Raw genomic sequence first — 21296 nt, forward strand, 5'->3', positions numbered from 1 at the left:
ACCAGTCTCTGTTCGTAGTAGTAATAACACAGCATATTATATTCTATATCAGCCAAACCGGCCAATTGGGCCTTTTCTGACAAAATTCCTAGTGCCTTCAACGGGAATTTTGTCCGAAAACATCCCAATATAATAGAATAAACCCCACATCCTGTTATAATTCAGAATATCAAAGTGTTTCCATATGATTTAATGGCAGTTTGTTTTAGAATATTACAATAAATCCCACCAAGAGGGAACAATGAAGTCTGCTACAGTGTATAGAAGGACAGCGCTGAGTGCACGTAGCTGCTCTTCCAAATTAGTATTAGCAGTGAAGTGCTCTGTGATATAGAAGAGTTTGAGAACTCCTGTATTAAAACAATATAGCGCTTTTCACTCCTTCATCTGCTGATCGAAGTCAGAGAACTTGAGTGTAGGGAACTAGAAGCTCTTTCAGATCACTGCACCCCTGGTCATGTAGTGCTTTGAATGTTACCAAGCCAATCTTTAAATAAATACGCCATTTTACAGGTAGCCAGTTTATGTTATAAATGATAGAATATACAGTATAGGACAATGCAAACTCTGTCTCTATCTTATATAGTAAATAACAGATGGCATGTATTTAAAATTATTTTTATATTTTAAACGTTTTCATAGTCAACAAATGCTTTGGAGCATTTTTACAAACATTATCTTATCCCCTATGGGGATAAGACTGTTTATCAATCCTCAGATCTACAGGTAAATTAGTTTTCTTCTTTGTTCGCAAAGTAATTATGATGCAGTCATTAGTAAAACAGATCAACATTAGCAGTTGATAATTAGGAATTTAGTAGACCAGGAAAAAAAACAAAACCTTAATTTTCCACAGGATACAAAAAGTAAAACTGACTAAGATCTATTTTAAAAATTTGGAGCTGTGGGACTGCCCCTTCAAACTCAATCAACAAATCATCATCACTTTAAAAAAAAAAAAATGTTTTAGCATATGACTTTAATCATTGTAATTCAAAATAGATTTTCCCCATGGGGTGTAGTGTTTTAAAGTATTGCGCCAGCAGGCAAGTCTCAGCTCCTGTTCCTGAGTAAAGCTTTTCTTGGGATCTCTTAAAAATAAAATGAACTGCTCTAGAGCTAAAGAGGGTAGGACCATAATTAAAATAGCATCTGAAATCTGGGTCAGAATGAAGGAGTGTTTGCAGCGTGAGAAACCTGTGTACTGTGTTTCCTTGTATATTGCCAGAGAACTTACATCTGGTCTTTTATGGCCATTTAATGTAATGAAAGGGTGGCCAGCCAGTGCCTGTGGGCCGCGGGCCACTTTCGGCATTTTGAATGGCCAGCGTGATGAAGCAACAAAAATGAAAAATCGACTGAAAAATCAATTAAGGAAAGTTATAATACTAAATCCTTAAAATTAAAAAACGACGGGAGAAATGTATGAATAGTTACATCAAATAAAAATATCGCAAATGTGCACATACATTCGCATGTCTCAGACAGGTCTGCAGCCCTGATTTTCACCATTATCTCTTAGCATACAAAGCTTCCACTGCAGCCAGGGATTCTGGGTAATAACATACAAGTGAGCACACAGTGTCACCTTTTACTTCATGTTCATTTTAACTCGGACCCCTATAAGCATATGCGTGCCATATTACACAGCCTGGGTTAAAGAAGTGCATAGCAAGTAAAACCTACTCAGACACCTTTTGAGTCTCTTCAGTGTGAGGCTGGTTATACTGGCTGTGCAATGTCAAGTTGGAATAGGTTTTAACAACACATTATATAAGTTATGGTGGCTAAAAAAAGTGACAAAAACCCTCCACTGTACAGTGTACAGCAAAAAAAAAATATCACTTGTGAGCACATGTCCCAGATAGAGCTGCAACCCTGCTTTTCACCGTTATCTCTTAGCATACAGTGCTTCCACTGCAGCCAGGCATTATGGGAAATTACATGCAAATTAATTTTAACGTCAATTTTGAAAATGAACACAATTTAAATAACTTCTATAACATTTAAAAACATAAAATAAATCAAAACGAATTAAAATAATTACATTTAAATTAAATGTAAGTTATTCCCCATATTGTGAGCAGACTTTTCGGCTGTGTTTGAACTTAGCCACAAATAAGTACAGATCTGCATTGGCAGATGCTTATGTGGGCCGTCTGATTCTGTTATCAACCTCAAAAATCAGTCCTAATGTTGAGAAACTGTTAACTGAAATTCCATTGAGACATTTTAAATTCAGATACTTGTTTTTTTATTATTAGAATTTTAAGTTTTTTCTTCTCGTCTCAATCAAAATGTTTGTAATATTTTCATGTCTTTATTATCCTTGTTTACTTTTGCTGTTATTTAGTTTAGGTTTATCAATGAATTTAAACGGAATGTAGGGGGGCAAAATGTGAGCCCATTTATTGGTACGCCTGAAAAAAAGGTTGGCAACTGTGTCGGTCCTGGAAAAGTGTATTGGAGGTTTGCACTAAAATCTCATCTATGAAGTCCTATCATGTTGGTCCAATAAAAGGTATCGCAAATTTACACTTGACCATTCAATTATACTCTATTTTTCCTATTTGTAAGGTTATGCATTTGGGAAACAAGAATAAACAGGACACTTACAAATTTAATAGGGATAAATGAGGAGAATCCTTGATGGAGAAGGATTTAGGAGTGCATGTAGACAGCAGGCTTAGCAATAATGCCCAAAGTCAAGTAGCCCTTCTAGCCCCCTAGGTGACGGGCTGCCATGAGCAGGGGGCAAGGCCTCCCTTCCAACTTATTGTCACTCTGCTGCTTCCATGACGGTAACCCACCCATCCCTTATGTTTAGAAAGGTTAGCATATAATTAGTCTTTGGCGTTCGTTTTGTCAACGAGTCAAAGAAACTGTTATGTTGGCCTAATGAACAATATGGCTTTCGAATACTGTTAACGTTTCCCTTTTTGTTTTCAAGGTGAACCAGAAAATACTTTTTACAAACAGAAAGGACTGAAGTTCCTAAAGGAGGAGTCAGTTTGACCAGTTTTCCTCTGTCGCGGCGGCAGTTGGGGGGTAACTGCTTGTCCTTGACAGAAGGGGCTCGGGGCTGATAAAACCCGGGGGTAGAGGTGAGTGGGTGGGGTCACTGGGACGTAACTTCCGGGAGCCCTCTCGCGATAACGGCCGGCTCAAGGGCGCACGGCGACGGTTGACGGGCCAGCCGTCTGATCCTTCACTTAACCTATTAAGCAAGCATTCGGGGACAATACAAGGAGCTTTCAAGAGAACTATTTATCCCAAGGGCAGTACAAACAACACAGGGCCCTCCCTTAAGGTTGGAGGAAAGGAGATTTCACCAGCAACAAATTAAAGGGTTCTTTACAGTAAGGGCAGTTAAAATGTGGAATTCATTACCCATGGAGACTGTGATGGCAGATACAATAGATATGTTTTTTTTTTGTTGTTTTTTTTAAAGGTTGGACATCTTTTTAGAATGGAAAGGTATACAGGGATATACCAAATAAGTAAACATGGGAAGGATGTTGATCCAGGGAGTAATCTGATTGCCAATATATGGAGTCAGGAAAGAATTTATTTTCCTCCTTATGACATATCATTAGCTGATATTTCACTGGGTTTTTTTTGTTTGCTTTCCTCTGGATCAATATACTGTAAGTACAAATATAGGATAAAGTATCTGTCATCTACATTTAGCATAGGTTGAACTTGATGGATGTATGTTTTTTTTCAACCTCATTTACTATTAAATTTATATCTACAGTATGTAACATAGAGGCAGAACCAGCTGGTGCAGCCAGTTCAAGGCACCAGGACCCACAACCTCAAGGAGCTCATTCTTCAGGTCCGCATCCCACTGTTTAAAAAAAATAATCATAGGAACATAGAGTTTGATGGCAGAACCCAGTCTGCCCATTTTCCATTCTGTTGTGAAACTTGGAACCCTAAATGATCCTTGGCTTTCTTTCATATTTAGGATAGACATGTGTCTATCCCAAGCTTTTTTTTCCCCATTATGTAACTATATTATCTTCTACAGCTTATGTTAGGAGGCTTTTCAATGAACCCACCACCCTTTCCCACCACCCTTTCCAGTACTTCCTCACATTCCCCCTTAGCCTGCTGGCCTCCATCTTCAGAGCGTGATCTCTTGTTCTAACACTTCTTTTCTCTGAAATATGTTTCTCTCCTGCTTCTCTCACGTACCTTATTGAAAGTTTCCATCGAATCATATCATTTTTTAGCATATTCCCCTCCCCAATTCTCTTCTCGAATGTGTACATGAGGTCCCTTTTGGTCTTCGTTGATAAGTTTTATAATGTGCATATTTTCACTAAAATTCATGAATTAGACAAATTGCTATTTTTTTCCCCGCCAGCCATTAAAAGTTAATGTGCAATGTCACGTGGCCCTTTGTACACTGCCATTAATATTTTTTTGTGAAATCTCGGCAAAATTGAAAAATTGTGAGAAATGTGAAATTTTGCAAAAATGACACAAAAATGCGAAATATTTTGTGAATAAAATTTGAAGACATTCGTACAGTACATATTTTTTATTTTAACTTTTTTCCCTGGTAGTCCTAGCGGAGCAAAACAATCACACTACAGAATTCACAGCACAGTCAAGTGAGGGATAGACCTCAGAAATATGTTTGTACGCAGGCCCTTCCTTCTCTTGCTCCACCACTAGCCCAATGCAGACAAAGAATCATCCTTTTATCTGGCATCAGCAACACAGATGGACAAGTCCACTAAAAGGTAGAAAATGGATGTAATTTGGCTAATGTATGCATATGAATCTCTCAAATAGAATGTCTGCATAGTGTGTATATGCTTTAATAGGAACTACAGTATATTTGTTGAATACATTTCCATTGTATTCCATAGTAATGTACCCCCATCCTCCCCCCGTGGGGATTACTAGAAGTAATACCAGGGGTTAATAAGAGAGGAGATGCTATCCCCGCCCAGTAGTGACACAAACGTGCCGGTGCCATAAGGTATATGTAAAGCAGAGAGGCTGCTGGGAGGTTCAGGTTCCAGGACTGCCAGAAGTCAGCATGGCACGAGGTGTGGGACCTCGGCCAGTAGAGGTAGGACATGTGCTTCCACAAGTATAGTGAAGGTCAGGCCTGCCAACAGGGGGGACAGCTGGGATTGCTGTCCCGGGCCCACCCACTCAAGGGGCCCGGCTTCCCTGTTAGCAACACTACAGTTTCCACTCTGTGCAGGCAAGCCAGGCTCTCCCCTTTCCTGGCTGCAACCCCCCTCCCTTCTCTCCTGCAAGCAAGCTGGGCCCTCCCCTTTCCTGGCTGCCGCTCCCCTCCCTTCTCTGCTGCAGGACTGCAGGGCCCTCCCCTTCCCTCGGCACTGCCCAATTGTCCCTCCATCCCCAGGGCCCAGCGGGCCTGCTAGTCTCTGCTTTGTGCTGGCCATGCTGCTCCAGCAGGCCCGTTCAAGGGCCCCAGGTAAGCCCACATGCCCCAGGCCCCCTTATACCACCCAGGCATGTTACCCACCCCAAGGGGGGGAGGGCTTATTTTTGTGTGTGTGTTTGGGGAGGGGGGGTTATTGTGTGTGTGTGTGTGTGTGTGTGTGTGTGTGTGTGTGTGTGTGTGTGTGTGTGTGTGTGTGTGTGTGTGTGTGTGTGTGTGTGTGTGTGTGTGTGTGTGTGTCACCGTGTGTAGCTGTGTGTCACTCTGTGTGACTGTGTATCACTGTGTCACTGTGTATCACTGTGTCACTGTGTGTCACTCTGTGTGTGTGCGTCACTGGGTGTGTGTGTCACTCTGTGTGTGTCACTGTGTATGTGTGTGTGTGTGTGTGTGTGTGTGTCACTGTTTGTGTGTGTGACTCGGTGTGTGACTCGGTGTGTGTGACTCGGTGTGTGTGTGTCACTGGGTGTGTGACTCGGTGTGTGTGTGTCACTGTGTGTGTGTGTCACTATGTATGTGTCACAGTGTGTGTGTGTCACTGTGTGTGCGCGTATATTGGGGAGGGAGGTTATTGAGTGTGGGGAGGGGGGGAAAGATACATGGGGTGGGAGTGTAAGAGAGAGAGGGGGGGGGAGGAAAAGGTGACGGGGGAGTGAAAGAGGAGGGTGAGAAGGGGGGTGTAAGAGAAAAGGGGGGTTCTCGCAAGGCCACAGACACATGGGTGGGGGGCCCTGGTGGAAACGCTAGACCTGTGCCCCAGGAAAGCTGTCTGCTGCCCTGTGTGTGTGTGTATGTGTGTGTGTCACTGTGTGCGTGTGTCACAGTGTGTGTCACTGTCACTGTTTGTGTGTGTCACTGTGTGTGTCACTGTGTGTGTGTGTGTCACTGTGTGTGCGCGTATATTGGGGAGGGAGGTTGTTGAGTGTTGGGAGGGGAGAAAAATACATGGGGGTGGGAGTATAAGAGAGAGTGGGGGAAGGAAAGGGTGTCGGAGGAGTGTAAGAGGGGAGTGAGAAGGGGGGCTGTAAGAGAAAACGGGGGGGGTTCTCGCAAGACCGCCGACACGTGTGTGGGAGGTCCCAGTGGAAGTGTTCGTCCTGGGCCCTGGGAAAGCTGTCTGCGGCCCTGGGTCAGGCTCCCTTTTATTATGTTTCAGTCAGGGACACTACCCAAGTAGTCATGATCCTGTATTATGGCCCAGAGAGAGAAACATGCCCCATATTAAAGGGAATGTAGACATACCACAGAGAGCAAGCCATAAAAGGGCCCGGGATGTCATAGGACCTGCCTGGTAATCCGATCCCTATGTTTCAGTAGTGATTACCCCTGTGGAAGTGGCAGTTCCAATACAGGGGAAGTCAGTATCAAGTATCACTAAGGAAGTTCCCCAGCAAGGATGGATAGTGACAAGCAGAGTTTATAACATACATGAAGTCAAATGGAATTATCATACAAGCAGGGGGCCCTGATCTCCAGGAGCCATGCACACACTCATTGAAGCAAGGAATCTTAACAGAGGCCATTTCTATGAAGAGTCCGAGGGAATGTTAACAGAAGCCAATCCTATTCCGAGTTATGGGGAATGTTGCCAGGGATCATTCCTATGAAAAGTGAGGAGTGCTGTCTAGTGAACTATACAGAAGAAGAGTAATGTTATGTTGATGAATGAGAGAAATGTAAAAGGTATAACAGGCTGTATTTATATGACTCTATAAAGATGTTCCCTTGCAAGGGAACCTATAATAAAAGAGTCCTGTTGTACCACCCAAAAGCTTCTGGTGCCCTACTTATCATTGCCAAGCCGACCACAACAGCCCCTGAGACAAGATAAACTATTGCCGACTTGGACATTACACCATGACACTGATGTGACTTCCTTAAGGAGCCGGGCAAGGAGGGTTACAGTAACATAGTGAATTTGTTTGAACAATAGGCATTATATCCATCTAGTTATTGTATTAACAATTATTGCGTATTGCATAGTCTATTCAACTATTCCCATAACTACTTTATCGATATACTATGAGAATAGCACTATGCATGCTATTTTTTAGAGTGTTTATGTAAGAACTAAAGCATAGGCTTATTATTTACTAAACAGTGCTATTACATAAGGCTCCTTCCGGCGCTGGAACATACATTCACTTGAATGGGCTGCAAGGTGCCTCCTGGTCCCAGAATGTGCCATAGAATAGCACTGCTTAGAAAATATTACCCATAATCTCATATTTACAAAGGCTGAAAGAACCACAGTTTGGCTTTCAGGGGGTCATATGTTATACTAGGTTGCACATCACTGGCATACACGATGTCTCCATCATTTATGACAGTGATATGCAACCTACAGTGGCCTGGCCCATGACTTACTTTCTCAGATTGTTCAGCACACTGATGTTGGCGTACATGTAGTAGATATAGTAAGTGTATGACGGGTTCTTCTCAATGGACCATTCCTGGGGCTTTGGGCTTTTGAAGGAAAACATGTGACCGCTGTGTTTAGACTCATCATCGACACTGTCAAAGCCGGTTATCTGTCGAAAGGGAATAAAGGTAGAAAAGAATCTCCAAATACTGTATCTTAATACAAAAAGGTACTGTATCTTAATCTACTATTCTCGAGAAGAATTTACTTAAAAACCGACTTCTACTGTAAGGTCCTGGGGCATATATATTATATATAATATATATATTAAGCATTGGCTTGAGGATTGGCTTGTGTAATACGAGCTTGAGACAAAAGGTGGCACTGAGTGCTCATTTGCATGTCATTTCCCAGAATCCCTTGCTGCAGTGGAAGCGCTGTATGCTGGGTGACAATGGGGAAAGACAGGGTTGCAGACCTGTCTAAGACATGCAAATGAACATACAGTAATATTTACAGTTGCTTTATGCTTTACCGTGGAGGGTTTTTGTCACTTTTTTTACCCACCATAACCTTAATGACAGTGGTGATTACCTAGTCTAGTCTCAAACCTGCTAGCCATTAAGACCAGCCTCACACTGATGATACCCATCAAGGTTGAAACATGTATGTGAGTGGGTCTAATGGCTTTGCATCTCATCCCAGCCTCTATCTAAAAGCTGTGTTTAAAACAATAAGCATTGGCTTGAGGATTGGCTTGTGTAATACGAGCTTGAGACAAAAGGTGGCACTGAGTGCTCATTTGCATGTCATTTCCCAGAATCCCTTGCTGCAGTGGAAGCGCTGTATGCTGGGTGACAATGGGGAAAGACAGGGTTGCAGACCTGTCTAAGACATGCAAATGAACATACAGTAATATTTACAGTTGATATATATATATATATATGTACCTTGTTAGTCGAGATTAATAATAAAAAATGAATATGAGTAGACAATACCGTTCTGTGACTAACAAAATGCTTTTATTTGTGCGAGCTTTCGAGATACACTGATCTCTTCTTCCGGTGGTGTTACAATGGGTAAAGCAAGCAAAGGGTTTTACTTAAAAACAGTGTCTCTTGGAATGTGATCTGTGACTGAAGCCTATCCCTCCCACTGTGCAATATGCGATTTATAACTTGAGGTGTTAAATAGTCACTGAATGTTAGTGATGTAAGAGTGTGTGTGTACAGTGTGTGTGTGTGTGTGTGTGTGTGTGTGTGTGTGTGTGTGTGTGTGTGTGTGTGTGTGTGTGTGTGTGTGTGTGTGTGTGTGTGTGTGTGTGTGTGTGTGTGTGTGTAAATATAAATGTATAAAACACCCACAGTATATACAGTGCTTTACAAAAGGTGTGTGTGGAGTGGGCGTGGACCTTCCCCCCGCTCCCCCCTCCCCCCCAGCATCCCCTTCCCCCTCCATGCTGTTCCTTGTCATCGTTGTATTACCCTTCCATGTCTTCAAACACCACTTTCTCACCCTACCTTATCTACATCTCTGTTTTGTTTTCTCTGCTTGTTTTAGCCATAGATTCCTTTGTTAATCAGTATTTTTGACCTGAGGAAGAGAGGAGAACTCTCGAAGGCTTCTCCTATGACATACTGTAAATTGTTAGTCCAAATAAAAAAGGTATCACTTAATACTAAAGTACTCATTTAATCTGCACTATCGCAACTGGACTAACACAGCTATTTCCATTTTACATACATACATACATACATACATATACATACATATACATACATATCGACTCGTAGCTCGACTGCTAAAACTCTGACTCAGGCCCTCATTCTCTCCCGTCTTGATTACTGTAACCTCCTACTGTCCGGCCTTCCTGCCTCTCACATAATCTATCCTAAACGCTGCTGCCAGAATCACTCTAATCTTTCCTAAATCGGTCTCAGCATCTCCCCTCATGAAATCCCTCTCCTGGCTTCCAATCAAATCCCGCATCTCACACTCCATTCTTCTCCTGACTTTTAAAGCTTTACACTCTTCTGCCCCTCCTTACATCTCAGCCCTAATTTCTCGTTATGCACCATCCAGACTCTTGCGTTCTTCTCAAGGATGTCTTCTTTCTACCCCTTTTGTATCTAAAGCCCTCTCCCGCCTTAAACCTTTTTCACTGACTGCCCCACACCTCTGGAATGCCCTTCCCCTCAGTACCCGACTAGCACCCTCTCTATCCACCTTTAAGACCCACCTTAAGACACACTTGCTTAAAGAAGCATATGAATAGCACTATGGATATTCTAAACACGATACATAAAGCTTGGCCCCCTGCAGACGCACTTACCAGAACTCCCTCCTCCTACTGTCTCTGTACGGTCTCCCTACCTACCAATTAGATTGTAAGCTCTTCGGGGCAGGGACTCCTCTTCCTTAATGTTACTTTTATATCTAATGCACTTATTCCCATGATCTGTTATTTATATTATCTGTTATCTATTTGATTACCACATGTATTACTGCTGTGAAGCGCTACAGTATGTACATTGATGGCGCTATATAAATAAAGACATACAATACAATATATATATATATATATATATATATATATATATATATATATACATATACTGTATATTACACATTATATATATATTATATATATACAGAGGTAAAAGGGAAGGTTCGCAAAGAGTTTAACTAAATAACCAAAAAAATATTATTATTGAAGTATTTAAACTTTATTCTTATTACCATATGCAGGCATACCCCGCATTAACGTACGCAATGGGTCCAGAGTATGTATGTAAAGCGAAAATGTACTTAAAGTGAAGCACTACCTTTTTTCCACTTATCGATACATGTACTGTACTGCAATCGTCATATACATGCATAACTGATAAATAAAGCATTTGTAATTGGTGCTATAGTCTCCCCGCTTGCGCACAGCTTCGGTACAGGTAGGAAGCTGGTATTGCTGATCAGGACGTGCTGACAGGCGCATGCGTGAGCTGCCGTTTTCTTATTGGGTGATATGTCCTTACTCGGGAGTGTACTTAAAGTGAGTGTCCTTAAACCGGGGTATGCCTGTATGTTTTGTCAATTGGATGTAGCATTGGGCTCCCCTGTCTTTTGTTTTATACATTTGCCACGCTCAGTAGCTCTCCTCTTGACAGAATTATATATATATATGATGTGGGGGTGTTGGGATTTGAGCTTGCTGGGAATGTGTGTGTCAATACACAAAGGAGTAGCCAGATAAAATCAAACCCCAGATCACCATGTTTATAAACTAAATATTTAAAAATACTTATGTCTAGTTTTTGTAAAATTAATAGTTTCAATTAGCAAGGTTCAACCTCTTAAATATGTTCCTGTCATTGTTTCATTTTGATGGTTTACACTGTTTTCATGAGGGTCTGCACTGTTTAAGGTGTGGTTCACCCTAGTTTTTTTTTGTTCTAGGTTTAAAGCAAGGGTTCCCCAGAGGTGAATCACATTCAGTTCAGGAACCCCCTGCTTCCCTAGATACATACCTCCGAAGTTGCCCCAGTACTGTGCCCTGCAGGGTGAACAATATGGCGATTTAAAGGTCTCGCATCACGCAAGTCAATAGGAAGCCATAACATCATCAGTCGCGGCTTCCTATTAGGCTTAGTGACATAGAACCTTTAAAAACTACACGAAGAACCGGGGAACCTTTGGAGATTTTATCTCGGGAAGCAGGGGGTCCACAAACTGAACTTAACGCAGTTAATTTGGGGTAAATCAAATGCTCCTTTAATTCGTCATCACTTACATTTCTCAGGAACACACTGAGTTCTTTGTTAGCATTGGGGTTGATTGTGGCCTCAAAGATGGGCATAAAGATGTTCTCCAACATTTTCCCAAAGTGAGGCACAAAGTTCTGAGCCCGGAATATATCACTGGAAAGAGAAAGCAGCTGTGTTAATGTCAAACAAAACACCATAACCAACTCCTTATTTACCCCATCAGCACCCCTTTTTTAGTTATTTATTTTTTACTTCACCCCCCATTTTTTATATATACAATGCCACAACGCTCATAACATACAATACACACAAATGACCTATAACATCACCTGCTCCCAAACACAATTAATCAATGAACCATGTATCAAATCATCCTGGCACCTTGCTCTACCGGGTCGGTGGGAGGGGTAACATCATTGGCTACAACAGGGAAAGAGGAAGCTCCACCCAATGCTATGCTTTATAGCCCTTTCCTAAAAGGCCTAAACCCCTAACCTTAACCCCTTACAAACCTGGTGGAGGAGGAAAGGTGGTGTCACTAGTCATGGCACCCCTTACTAAAGGTTCATGGTTTACTTTAGTAGCCTTTAAAGAAACTTATCTGAGATTATTAAGATAAGACATTTTTTTTCTTAAAAACAAAACCACATTGTAGTCTGCATGGAAAACAGATCTGGGGTAGAGAAAATGAAAGTGTGAGATACTTTACTGTATGCTTTGGGCCTTTTTAAATACAAATTTGACTAAAAAACAAACAAACAAAAACAGTAAACGAGTAATAGAAATGCACAAGCAGTTCCAAGAGTCCCAAAGTGCTGTTTCCCACCAAAAAATTAAATGTGAAAAAACAGCAAACTTTGCCACAAAAAATTGCATGGTCATATAACCCTAAAGTACAAGATAAGCACTGTGGTCCTCTTCAAATTAAGTTTTATTTAGACTTGCATGAATGCACAAATGGCAACAAATGTTTGAACGGACACCTGCTCGCAGCATCTCTGCTTAAAAGAGCATCTCATGGAGCTCAGTTTCCATATACATTGTATGTCATAGGCCCCGATCCTATTCATATGAAAGGTAGTAAAGGTGTGCTAAAGCAGAACACCTATTTTTGGATCTTAGCCATAGTCTTCTTTTCCCTCCTGCCTCTACCATAAATAATACCGATCATCTTCTATAAAGCAACAGCACCTCTCAGAAACAGACCAACGTTATTATTCCCCTATTTACATACTGTACTGTACCAGTGTACGTTAATGTCGATATTTTATTGTTGTCATCTTCGTACCCCTTTGTACTGCACCGCAGAATATATTGGTGCATTATAAATAAATGCTAATAATAATAACAGCACCATTAAAGCAGCAGTTCAAGCAATATCCTACATGTGTGTGTGTGTTTTGAATAAATCAGTTCTGTGCTATGAGAAAATACTAGTAGCATTTAAAAAAAATGTTTTAAAGACAATTTTAATGTTTCTAATGTAGGACGCATTTCCAAAGTCACACCCCTTCCCCTTCTGATAGGCTCTGGCTCTTGAGCCCCACCCTCTCTCTAGCAGTGCACCAATTGTATCTAGTAACTGCCCAGTCAATCATATTCTCGGACTAATGCCCAGAATGCTGTGCAAGAACTGAATTAAATTACCCGGAGCAAGCGATCGATTAAAGGAGAACGGATCGATCTGAAGCTTAGCTAATCACTTGTCAGTGTGCCGATTGTATTGATGCACATATTGAATGGGAAAATATATATATATTTTTTTTTAAACGGCAGCTGGAACTGCAGCTTTAAGAGACTATTTTGTCAACCAATGAATCGTTTACACTATCAAGTTATGCATGCATAAGGAGCATAGGCGTGCTGTTTAAGTATAGGATGGCGCAGTTTTCTGTGCACAGTAGTAAATAACATTAACATACACATGGGAACTGGTTTAACTTGGATCATTGATCTGGTTCAGTAGCACAGGTTTAGATGCCAAACTGGATGTGTTTAGCAAGCCATAATTGGGAGGAAGGGGCATTTCCACACACCTTCTTCAGGTATTTTGATGGCACCTCCTGCTTCCCCTCCTGAAATAATAGCCCTTCCCTATACCCACCCTGAATCTTTTGTTCTTGTAGTAGAGCAGCTGCCCTACTTAGTAGTAGTGGAGCAGGAACCGATTGAAAACATTTAGCCATCAAACATTGTGTTGGAAGGTGCGATCTACTCTACTGTACTGGTTTCAAAATGAATCCATCTGGATCTTTGCAGGCCCCTCCTGAACTACCTAAGACCTTTCTTGGCAGGCAAAAATCAGTCTGAAAAGGTCTGCTGCCTGGGATAGAACAAGATGGCAGACCGAATCAGATGATGCTTTACTTATAGAGTGATGTGACTGCCCTCACTTGGGATGGAGAGCCAATAAACAGAGAGGGTGCGACAGAAGCAGGGGATTCTGGGAGCAGAAATATAATATTGGAGAAGGAGTTCCTCCGTGAGTAAAGACGCTGTGTTTGAAGCAGGTGAACCTGGTTCAATTCCTGGTGTCGGCTCCTTGTGACGTTGGGCAAGTCACTTTATCTCCCTGTGCCTCAAGCATCAAAAAACATAGATTGTAAGCTCTACAGGGCAGGGACCTGTGTCTGCAAAATGTCTCTGTAAAGCGCTACGTAAAACTAGCAGCGCTATACAAGAACAAACAATTATTATAATTATAAGTACAGATGCTTTACCCGTAAAGACAGCTTTCCTCTTCCAACTAGACATACACAATCCTAGCAAGCTCAAAACCCAAACCCACAATATTATATATGTATACAGTATATTCATTCGTATCAATTGGAGTACCACTGGGAAAGTGACCTGAAACATACAGCAGTAAACAAAGAAGCCTCAATGCATGTCCAATCTGACAAATTATTTAGTTCATTACTAGAAGTTTTTTTCTGTGCTTTTTCTTCTAACAAGTATGGGTAATTTGGTTAAATTCTTTAGCCAAAACATGTCAAGCCTGCAACCACATCAACGTAGACCCTATCTGCAGGTCCTACACTACCGATTTAATACTGTGGGGTACACCCCCCCCCCCCCACTGCATAGAGAAAAGAGGTAACAAAACAATAATATAGCCAATAGGATGGGGTGCATGGGGTGCATGGCAAGCTTTTCTATTTCCCCACACAGAGTTAGACTGCCCCCTGCTGGATCATTGTATGCTATTGACCACAATGCTGCAAGACAGACAGACATAAATGGATAGACATTGAGATGGACTGGAAGACAGATAGATTTGGTATTACTGCAAATTGGTTTGGACCTGCACAAACACACCTACAGTAAATGGTAATATAAGGAAAGAATGAAGCCAGTAAGGTTACCAGAAAAGTAATGCATAATCACTAATCTTTTTAAAATCAACTTCAAACTTAACACATTACATGAATATCACTAAATTATTTCAAAAATCTATCAATAATTGTAGTTGTAAAGAATGCTGTTTTTTTGCTGTGGCTCTAATGCATGATCACAATATTTATCATGAGCTTGTCTGTGTCCCAGTTAGAGACGGGTGGCATTTTTGCAGAAATTCGACTGCGCAGCAGATTTCTAAGTTCCTTTCATCTGCGGATTTCCACAAATCAGTCTCCAAAAATCGCAGATTCGCATTTTTTTATATTACTAAAAATCCGCAGACAGACACACACACACACTCTTACATCACTAACATTCAGGGACTATTTAACACCTCAAGTCATAAATCGCATCTACACACGGGGGAGGGATAAGCACAGATAACATTCCAAGATGCACTGTTTTTAAGTAAAACCCTTGCATGCTTTATTCATTGTAACATCGCCAGAAGAAGATATCGGTGTATCTCGAAAGCTCGCACAAATAAAAGCATTTAGTTAGCCACAGGACGGTATCGTCTATTCGTTTTTCATTTTTTATATATATAAAATAAAATATCACTTGTGAGCACATGCACATGTCTAAGGCCCCGGTCCCGCTGCGCTCGTTGGCGCGGGCGGCGGGTCGCGAGTTCCCCACCAGCAGGGGAATCCTCGCGAGCCGGTCCCGGTCCCCACTGGCTGCACAGCTGATTACACGCTGTAGCGCGTCAGCCGCTGGAGACACCAGAGAATGGTGTTTTCTAGCTTTGACGCGTGACGTGTGTGGCTGTGAGCCAATGGGGAGGGGAGGCTTCGGGAGGAGGAGAGGCTTCGGGAGGAGGAGAGGCTTCGGGGAGCGGGGAGGAGTGTGGAGGGACAGCAGGTGAGTGCCTTTCTCTGTGTGTGTGTCTGAGTGCGTGCATGCCTATCTGTGTGTGTATGTGTGTGCCCGAGTGCGTGAGTGCCTGCCTCTGTCTGTGTGTGTGTGTGTGTGTGTATGAGTGCCTGCCTGTGTGTGCGCGCGTGTGTGTGTGTATGAGTGCGTGAGTGCCTGCCTGTGTGTGTGTGCGCGTGTGCGCGTGTGTGTGTATGAATGAGTGCCTGCGTGTGTGTGTTTAAACTTACTTTCCAGCTCCAGCCCGAGTCCGTGGAGGGAGGGGGGGGAGAGTAGCGGGTCCCTCCGCTCAAGCCACGCCCCCCCTTCCTGTCAAACCGCCCACCTCCCGATCAAACCTCCCACCTCCCGCCCACCTCCCGATCAAACCTCCCACCTCCCGCCCACCTCCCGCTCCGGCTCCCGCTCCCTACAGACCGCAGATCGCGGTCTGTGTATCTCAGCGCACCGCCTGTTAGCAGCGCAGGTGCGCTGACTCTGGGAGCGGGGCCTTAGCCTAAGGCTACGACCCTAGTGGTCATGGCTGCAAGTGCGCCGGAGCGTCTTGTGTGCACCCGTTTCTGCTTCGACCTGTGGTCTGCGGCTGTGCCTTCAGAGCAGAGCAGGAGATCCGATGGGGGGGGGGAATGGGCCTGATAGGGGAGCGGCCATGACATCACGTGGCTGGTTCGCCCTCATTGGCGGAACGCCGCCGTGATGTCGCCAATGCTTACGATTACATTCACAGTTTCCAGAACCACCACTTATGTCTCCTGTTGACTGTGTTTTCAATAGAAGAGCTATTGTGGGGCTTTTAAAAAAACTTTCAAAGGATCAGCTACATGTAGCTTACTGTATGTCGAACAGTTGTGAAAAGGGGTAGACCAGGTAACCATCTTGGCACCTCTGCTTTAAGAGGTCACATGACTTGACACCACGATGGAAAGTGGCAGACAACCTTAGATAGTCATGGTAAGACAAAGTTTACAGTTACACAACACAGTGTGCTGGCACAGGTGGAGATGGAGACAATAGGTGTCACCATCACTGCAGACACACACCACCAACAGAGTCACAATTGTGATTCAATTTTAGATGATCTTTGCGTAATAGGGATGATGATCAATAGTAGTGATGATGGTGATTGTGTGGGTGCTATCGCCATCCTGCGATACAGCAGTTTGAAAAACAGAAACCATGATGTCAGTTCTTCTGCTGCTAGTAGTACAAGCAGTCAGATATGCACCCCAATTCAACAGCAGCAGCCCACAGTTTGGGAAGAGTTTGAAAAGGTGAACAAATTCCACCTTACCCAGGACAGAGCCACATTGGACCATCCCAAGCAGATCATATTTCTCTAACAAGGCACTTCCCGAACTGTACAGCAAAGTTGTTGCATCAGTGGTTGAGGCCCTTGCACTGTCAGAGGGAAGTAGGGTACACCTCACTACTGACAAGTGGAGTAGTGGTTATGGAGTAGTGGTCATGGAGGCGTAACTACCTGATCGTTACTACCCATTGGGCTGGTAAAAAAAAGACAATAAGCATCTGCGGCAGCAAGACGTTCCATAGACATGCTACTTTATCTATGCAGAGTTTTGAAGAAAATGCCCATACAGCGCCTGATGTCTTAGCAATATTACAGAATGTGATAGAACGGTGGCTAACTCCCAGGGCACTTGTGGTTGGGTTTGTTGTGGGGGTTAATGGTTCCAACTTGGTTGCAGCACTAAAACCAGACAACTTGATACACATTCCTTGTTTTGCACACATACTCCATTTAATAGTCACTCGTCTCCCAGTAAAGGAATATGCTGAGCATTTTATCAGTTTTCAGAAAAATAGGTGTTCACTTTAGCCAATAGTACAGAGCCCACAATGCCCTGTCTAGGTTGCAGGAGCAAAATAATCTGCCTTGTCACCAGCTAAAAGTGGAGCTGCCTATGCGTCTCCATGAACAGCAGAAGGCGGTCAGTGATTATGTAATGGAGCGTGCCTGGCAACTGGAAAAGGCCTTTTTGCAGCCAAGACAGTAATATCTGAAAGGAGAGCTGCAGGCTGCTGGTGGCCGTTGAGGAAGCCATCACTCTAGTGGGCTGTGATGATGCTGGCATAAATCAGATTTTCCTCCTTGAAAAAAACATTGATATGTGGCAAAATGGTGACAGTGACGAAAATGATGATGATGAAATGGTGGCAATAGTTAATAACTTGCTTTACGACTTGATAAATTACCCCTGTGTTGTCAATATCAAGCAGAGAGATTAATACTTTCAGGCCAGATTTTTGGATCCTTGCTTCAAAGACAGAATAAAATACTTTTTGCCCACTGGTGAAGAGATGGTGACAAATTGGAAGAAGAAGCTAATTTATTGTGTCCAGGCAGTGTTGTAAAAGGAGGAAAAGCAGAGAGAGCAGATCACCGAAGGTTCACTGAGGGCAGCCTCAGTGACCATACATTCCACACAGAAACTGACAACATGGTGGTCAACATCACCATTTACACCGCTTTCTTCAGGCCTCAACTCAAGTGGATTTTGGTAGTGGTTGTTGTTGGTAGGGTTGAGGATGGCAGTAACAGCAGCTGAAGTCATGGCCTATCACTATGGGAAAGGCTTCATCACTATGGCATGGTTTGCACTGGCGCAGAAGCAGCAGACATCTCAAATGCTACTAGTGCTATGAACATGGTGAAGGCATATATGGGTTCATTCCTGCCTACTCTGATCCCCTTTAATACTGGGCTGCTAAAACAGTGGAGTGGCTGAGTTGTCCTCCTGCAAGTGTGTTGCCAGAGAGAGTGTTTAGTGCAGCTGATGGAATCCTAATGGACCGCCAGACTAAACTGTTCCATGGTAGCATTGAAAGAATTACTGGTTATCAAAATGAATCCAGAAATATGGCTCCTGCACCCAGCTTTCAAGAGGCTCAGGAGGAGCGGGCTAATTACTAAGGTTACAACACTACCACCACTCTAACACTACCACTACTATAGCACTTAAAAAGACCATGCAACAGTGCCCACGGCAGAGATGTTGTCCATTACAGAACTAGTACCGGTGGTGATGCTGGCCAGTGTGTGGCCACAGTCCACTCCACCGACCATCCATTGCAGGAACATGAAAAGATGGCATTATATTAGTTATATTTTATTTTAAACATCTAGCAGGGGCCCAAACAAGCCAGCACCCAAATTGTTGTGCTATGCCAGCCAGGCAGTGCTACAACCTAACATCTCTGTTGGAATTGCCAATTGTCAAATTGGCACCTGGCAATGCAGGATGGCCAGCCACCAATCAAGTAACATCGATGTTGGTATCTGCACATTGCTTGGCTTGTTGTGTTTATTGGTATATGTATGTCCTAAACCACAGTTACTGTTTCATCTTTCAGTAACACACAGGTGGGAGGGAGGACCCAAAAAACAAAGAGATGGGTGGAGAAGCAATAGTGTCTCTTCTCACAGCAGGGACAGACTGTGGAGCACGCTTGAGCCTGGTTTGCCATTGAGGAGAAGGAATGGGTGATCACTAGCTTTGGTGGGTGGTGGTAGTGGCTCTTCCACGATAACTCGTAACAGGATCATCATGTCTGAAGACACACAAGATTGCACAGATTTGCTATTGCTGCCTCTCACAGAGATTATAGTGTGTGTTCCGCATGTGTTGCTGCAGACCACTCATCCAGAGGCAGCTTCCACTCCTGCATCACAAAGAGCAGTGTACCCCTGCAGAGTTACTCACTGAGCCATGGTGGGGAAATTGGAAGAATTCCCATATCATGGAGGTGGCTCGTCTGGGCAGACAACTGCACCCCTGTGATGCCTCCGAGCTAAGGGAGGAGGCTGGAATACTACGAATCCTGGGGACAACCACCTTGATGTCTTTGAGACGTACATCCACATTCCTCTGCCTCACCTTTTCCAAGACCCTTCTTGCTAAGCTCATGAGAAGAGCCACCACCATCCCACCAATGTCATCCTCCCCCTCTCTAACTTTGACTGATTGACCCCGTGGTCCAGACAGGTTTACAGCAGTTGCAATCTCCTTACTACTGGAAGCGTTCCCTGCTACCCTACCCACTCCTCCTGCCTGCAGTTCTGCCTCTTCAACCCCTACATCCCCACATAATAATTCTTATTCTTCCCCAGCTTGAACAGAAAGAGCAGCAGCAGAGGTGCTGGGCGTATCTGACTCAGATGGGGCTGCTGAAACCAGATGCAGGGACACCGATTCAAAACACTTCATGGCAGACCACGTCAGGATAGAACTGGGCTCTGCTCCGGCAACCCTGACACTGGCCTGACCTGCATGTGCAAGCAACACATGCTGTTGCATATCCTGCTTGCAAACCTGTTCAAACAACAGATGGTCTTTGACACAGAAGCATCAGCAGTGCCTGTCACTACACAGACAGAATCACCTCAAGTCAATGACACAGAGGAAATAACTGCTGACAATGGTCGCCCTGACAAAAACTGCTAGAGAGAGGGCTGGGCTCAATCAGGGGTGTGTCAGAGCCTGTTTCAGAAGAGGAAGGGGATGTGACTTTGAAAATGGTTGCTATAGAAACAAAAAATGCTTGTTACATTATAATACATTAAAATGTCTTTACAAATTGTTTGTTTGTTTGTTTTTTAAATGCTTCAAGTATTTTCTCATAGTACAGAACTGATTTATTTAAAAAAAAAAAAAAAACACATATGTAGGATATTGCTTGAACTGCAGCTTTAAATGATCTTCATATAAGCTCAATGAGATGCCCTATAAAATATTACCAACCTACATCTTGTTTTATTTCTTAGCTGTTTTCATTTTATTTTAATTGTTATATAAAGCGGCCCAAAGACTGTTATTTATTCTCACTTACCAACAAGCAGCACAGAGCTGTTTTCCATGTAGACCTCAAAGAGACTTATCAAAGAAACTGTCTTATTCTGAGCTCCTCTCATAAGTTTCTTTGAAGTACAATTATGTCACTAATTGAGTATGTTGCAGTAGCTCTGAACAGTAAAGAGGGTATCATACTTACTAAATTCTGGGTACTTGAATCATCCACTTCATATTAGGGGAATAAACCTTGTGCTTGCAGAACCATTGTGCAAGCTTAGTCCATTCCTCGGTGGAGCGTCCATAGATTGAGAGGCGAGGCTCAGCGTGCTGATACTTAGCGTCTTCTAGATCTGTCCCCACTTCCTAATGTGAACAAGAAGAGCCTTGATGAAAATGTAAAATTATGGGGTTTATGTATCAAGGGTCCCATATGTATATGTAAATATGCTGTATATATATATATGTAAATATGCTGTAAAGCTGCTTCACTGCACCAGAGAAGGTTGTAGCCACATTTATTTGAATGCATATTTCTCACAGGAGACGAGGCAATTACACCTTTAAACCAGGATCATTCATTGACCAAAACCAAGAAGTAAAACAAATTGTAATTTATTCCATTGAAACAGACGTACACACAGTGGATTACAATTATACAG

At 43.0% G+C, this 21296-nt stretch overlaps 1 protein-coding gene across 2 annotated transcripts in view; it reads right to left on the reverse strand.

Moving 5' to 3' along the window:
- The window catches only part of AMPD1 (adenosine monophosphate deaminase 1), a 76981-nt gene that overhangs the window by 19939 nt on the left and 35746 nt on the right, over positions 1-21296 (reverse strand). For both annotated transcript variants that reach the window (XM_075615341.1, XM_075615342.1), the window contains 3 exons: positions 20837-21000; positions 11578-11704; positions 7799-7962 (listed from right to left, as the gene is read on the reverse strand). In XM_075615341.1, the coding sequence (XP_075471456.1) occupies positions 7799-7962; positions 11578-11704; positions 20837-21000 (455 nt within the window). The remainder of the gene's footprint in view (positions 1-7798; positions 7963-11577; positions 11705-20836; positions 21001-21296) is intronic.

The sequence above is a fragment of the Ascaphus truei genome, chromosome 9, assembly GCF_040206685.1.
Source record: "Ascaphus truei isolate aAscTru1 chromosome 9, aAscTru1.hap1, whole genome shotgun sequence".
NCBI classification, from domain to species: domain Eukaryota; kingdom Metazoa; phylum Chordata; class Amphibia; order Anura; family Ascaphidae; genus Ascaphus; species Ascaphus truei.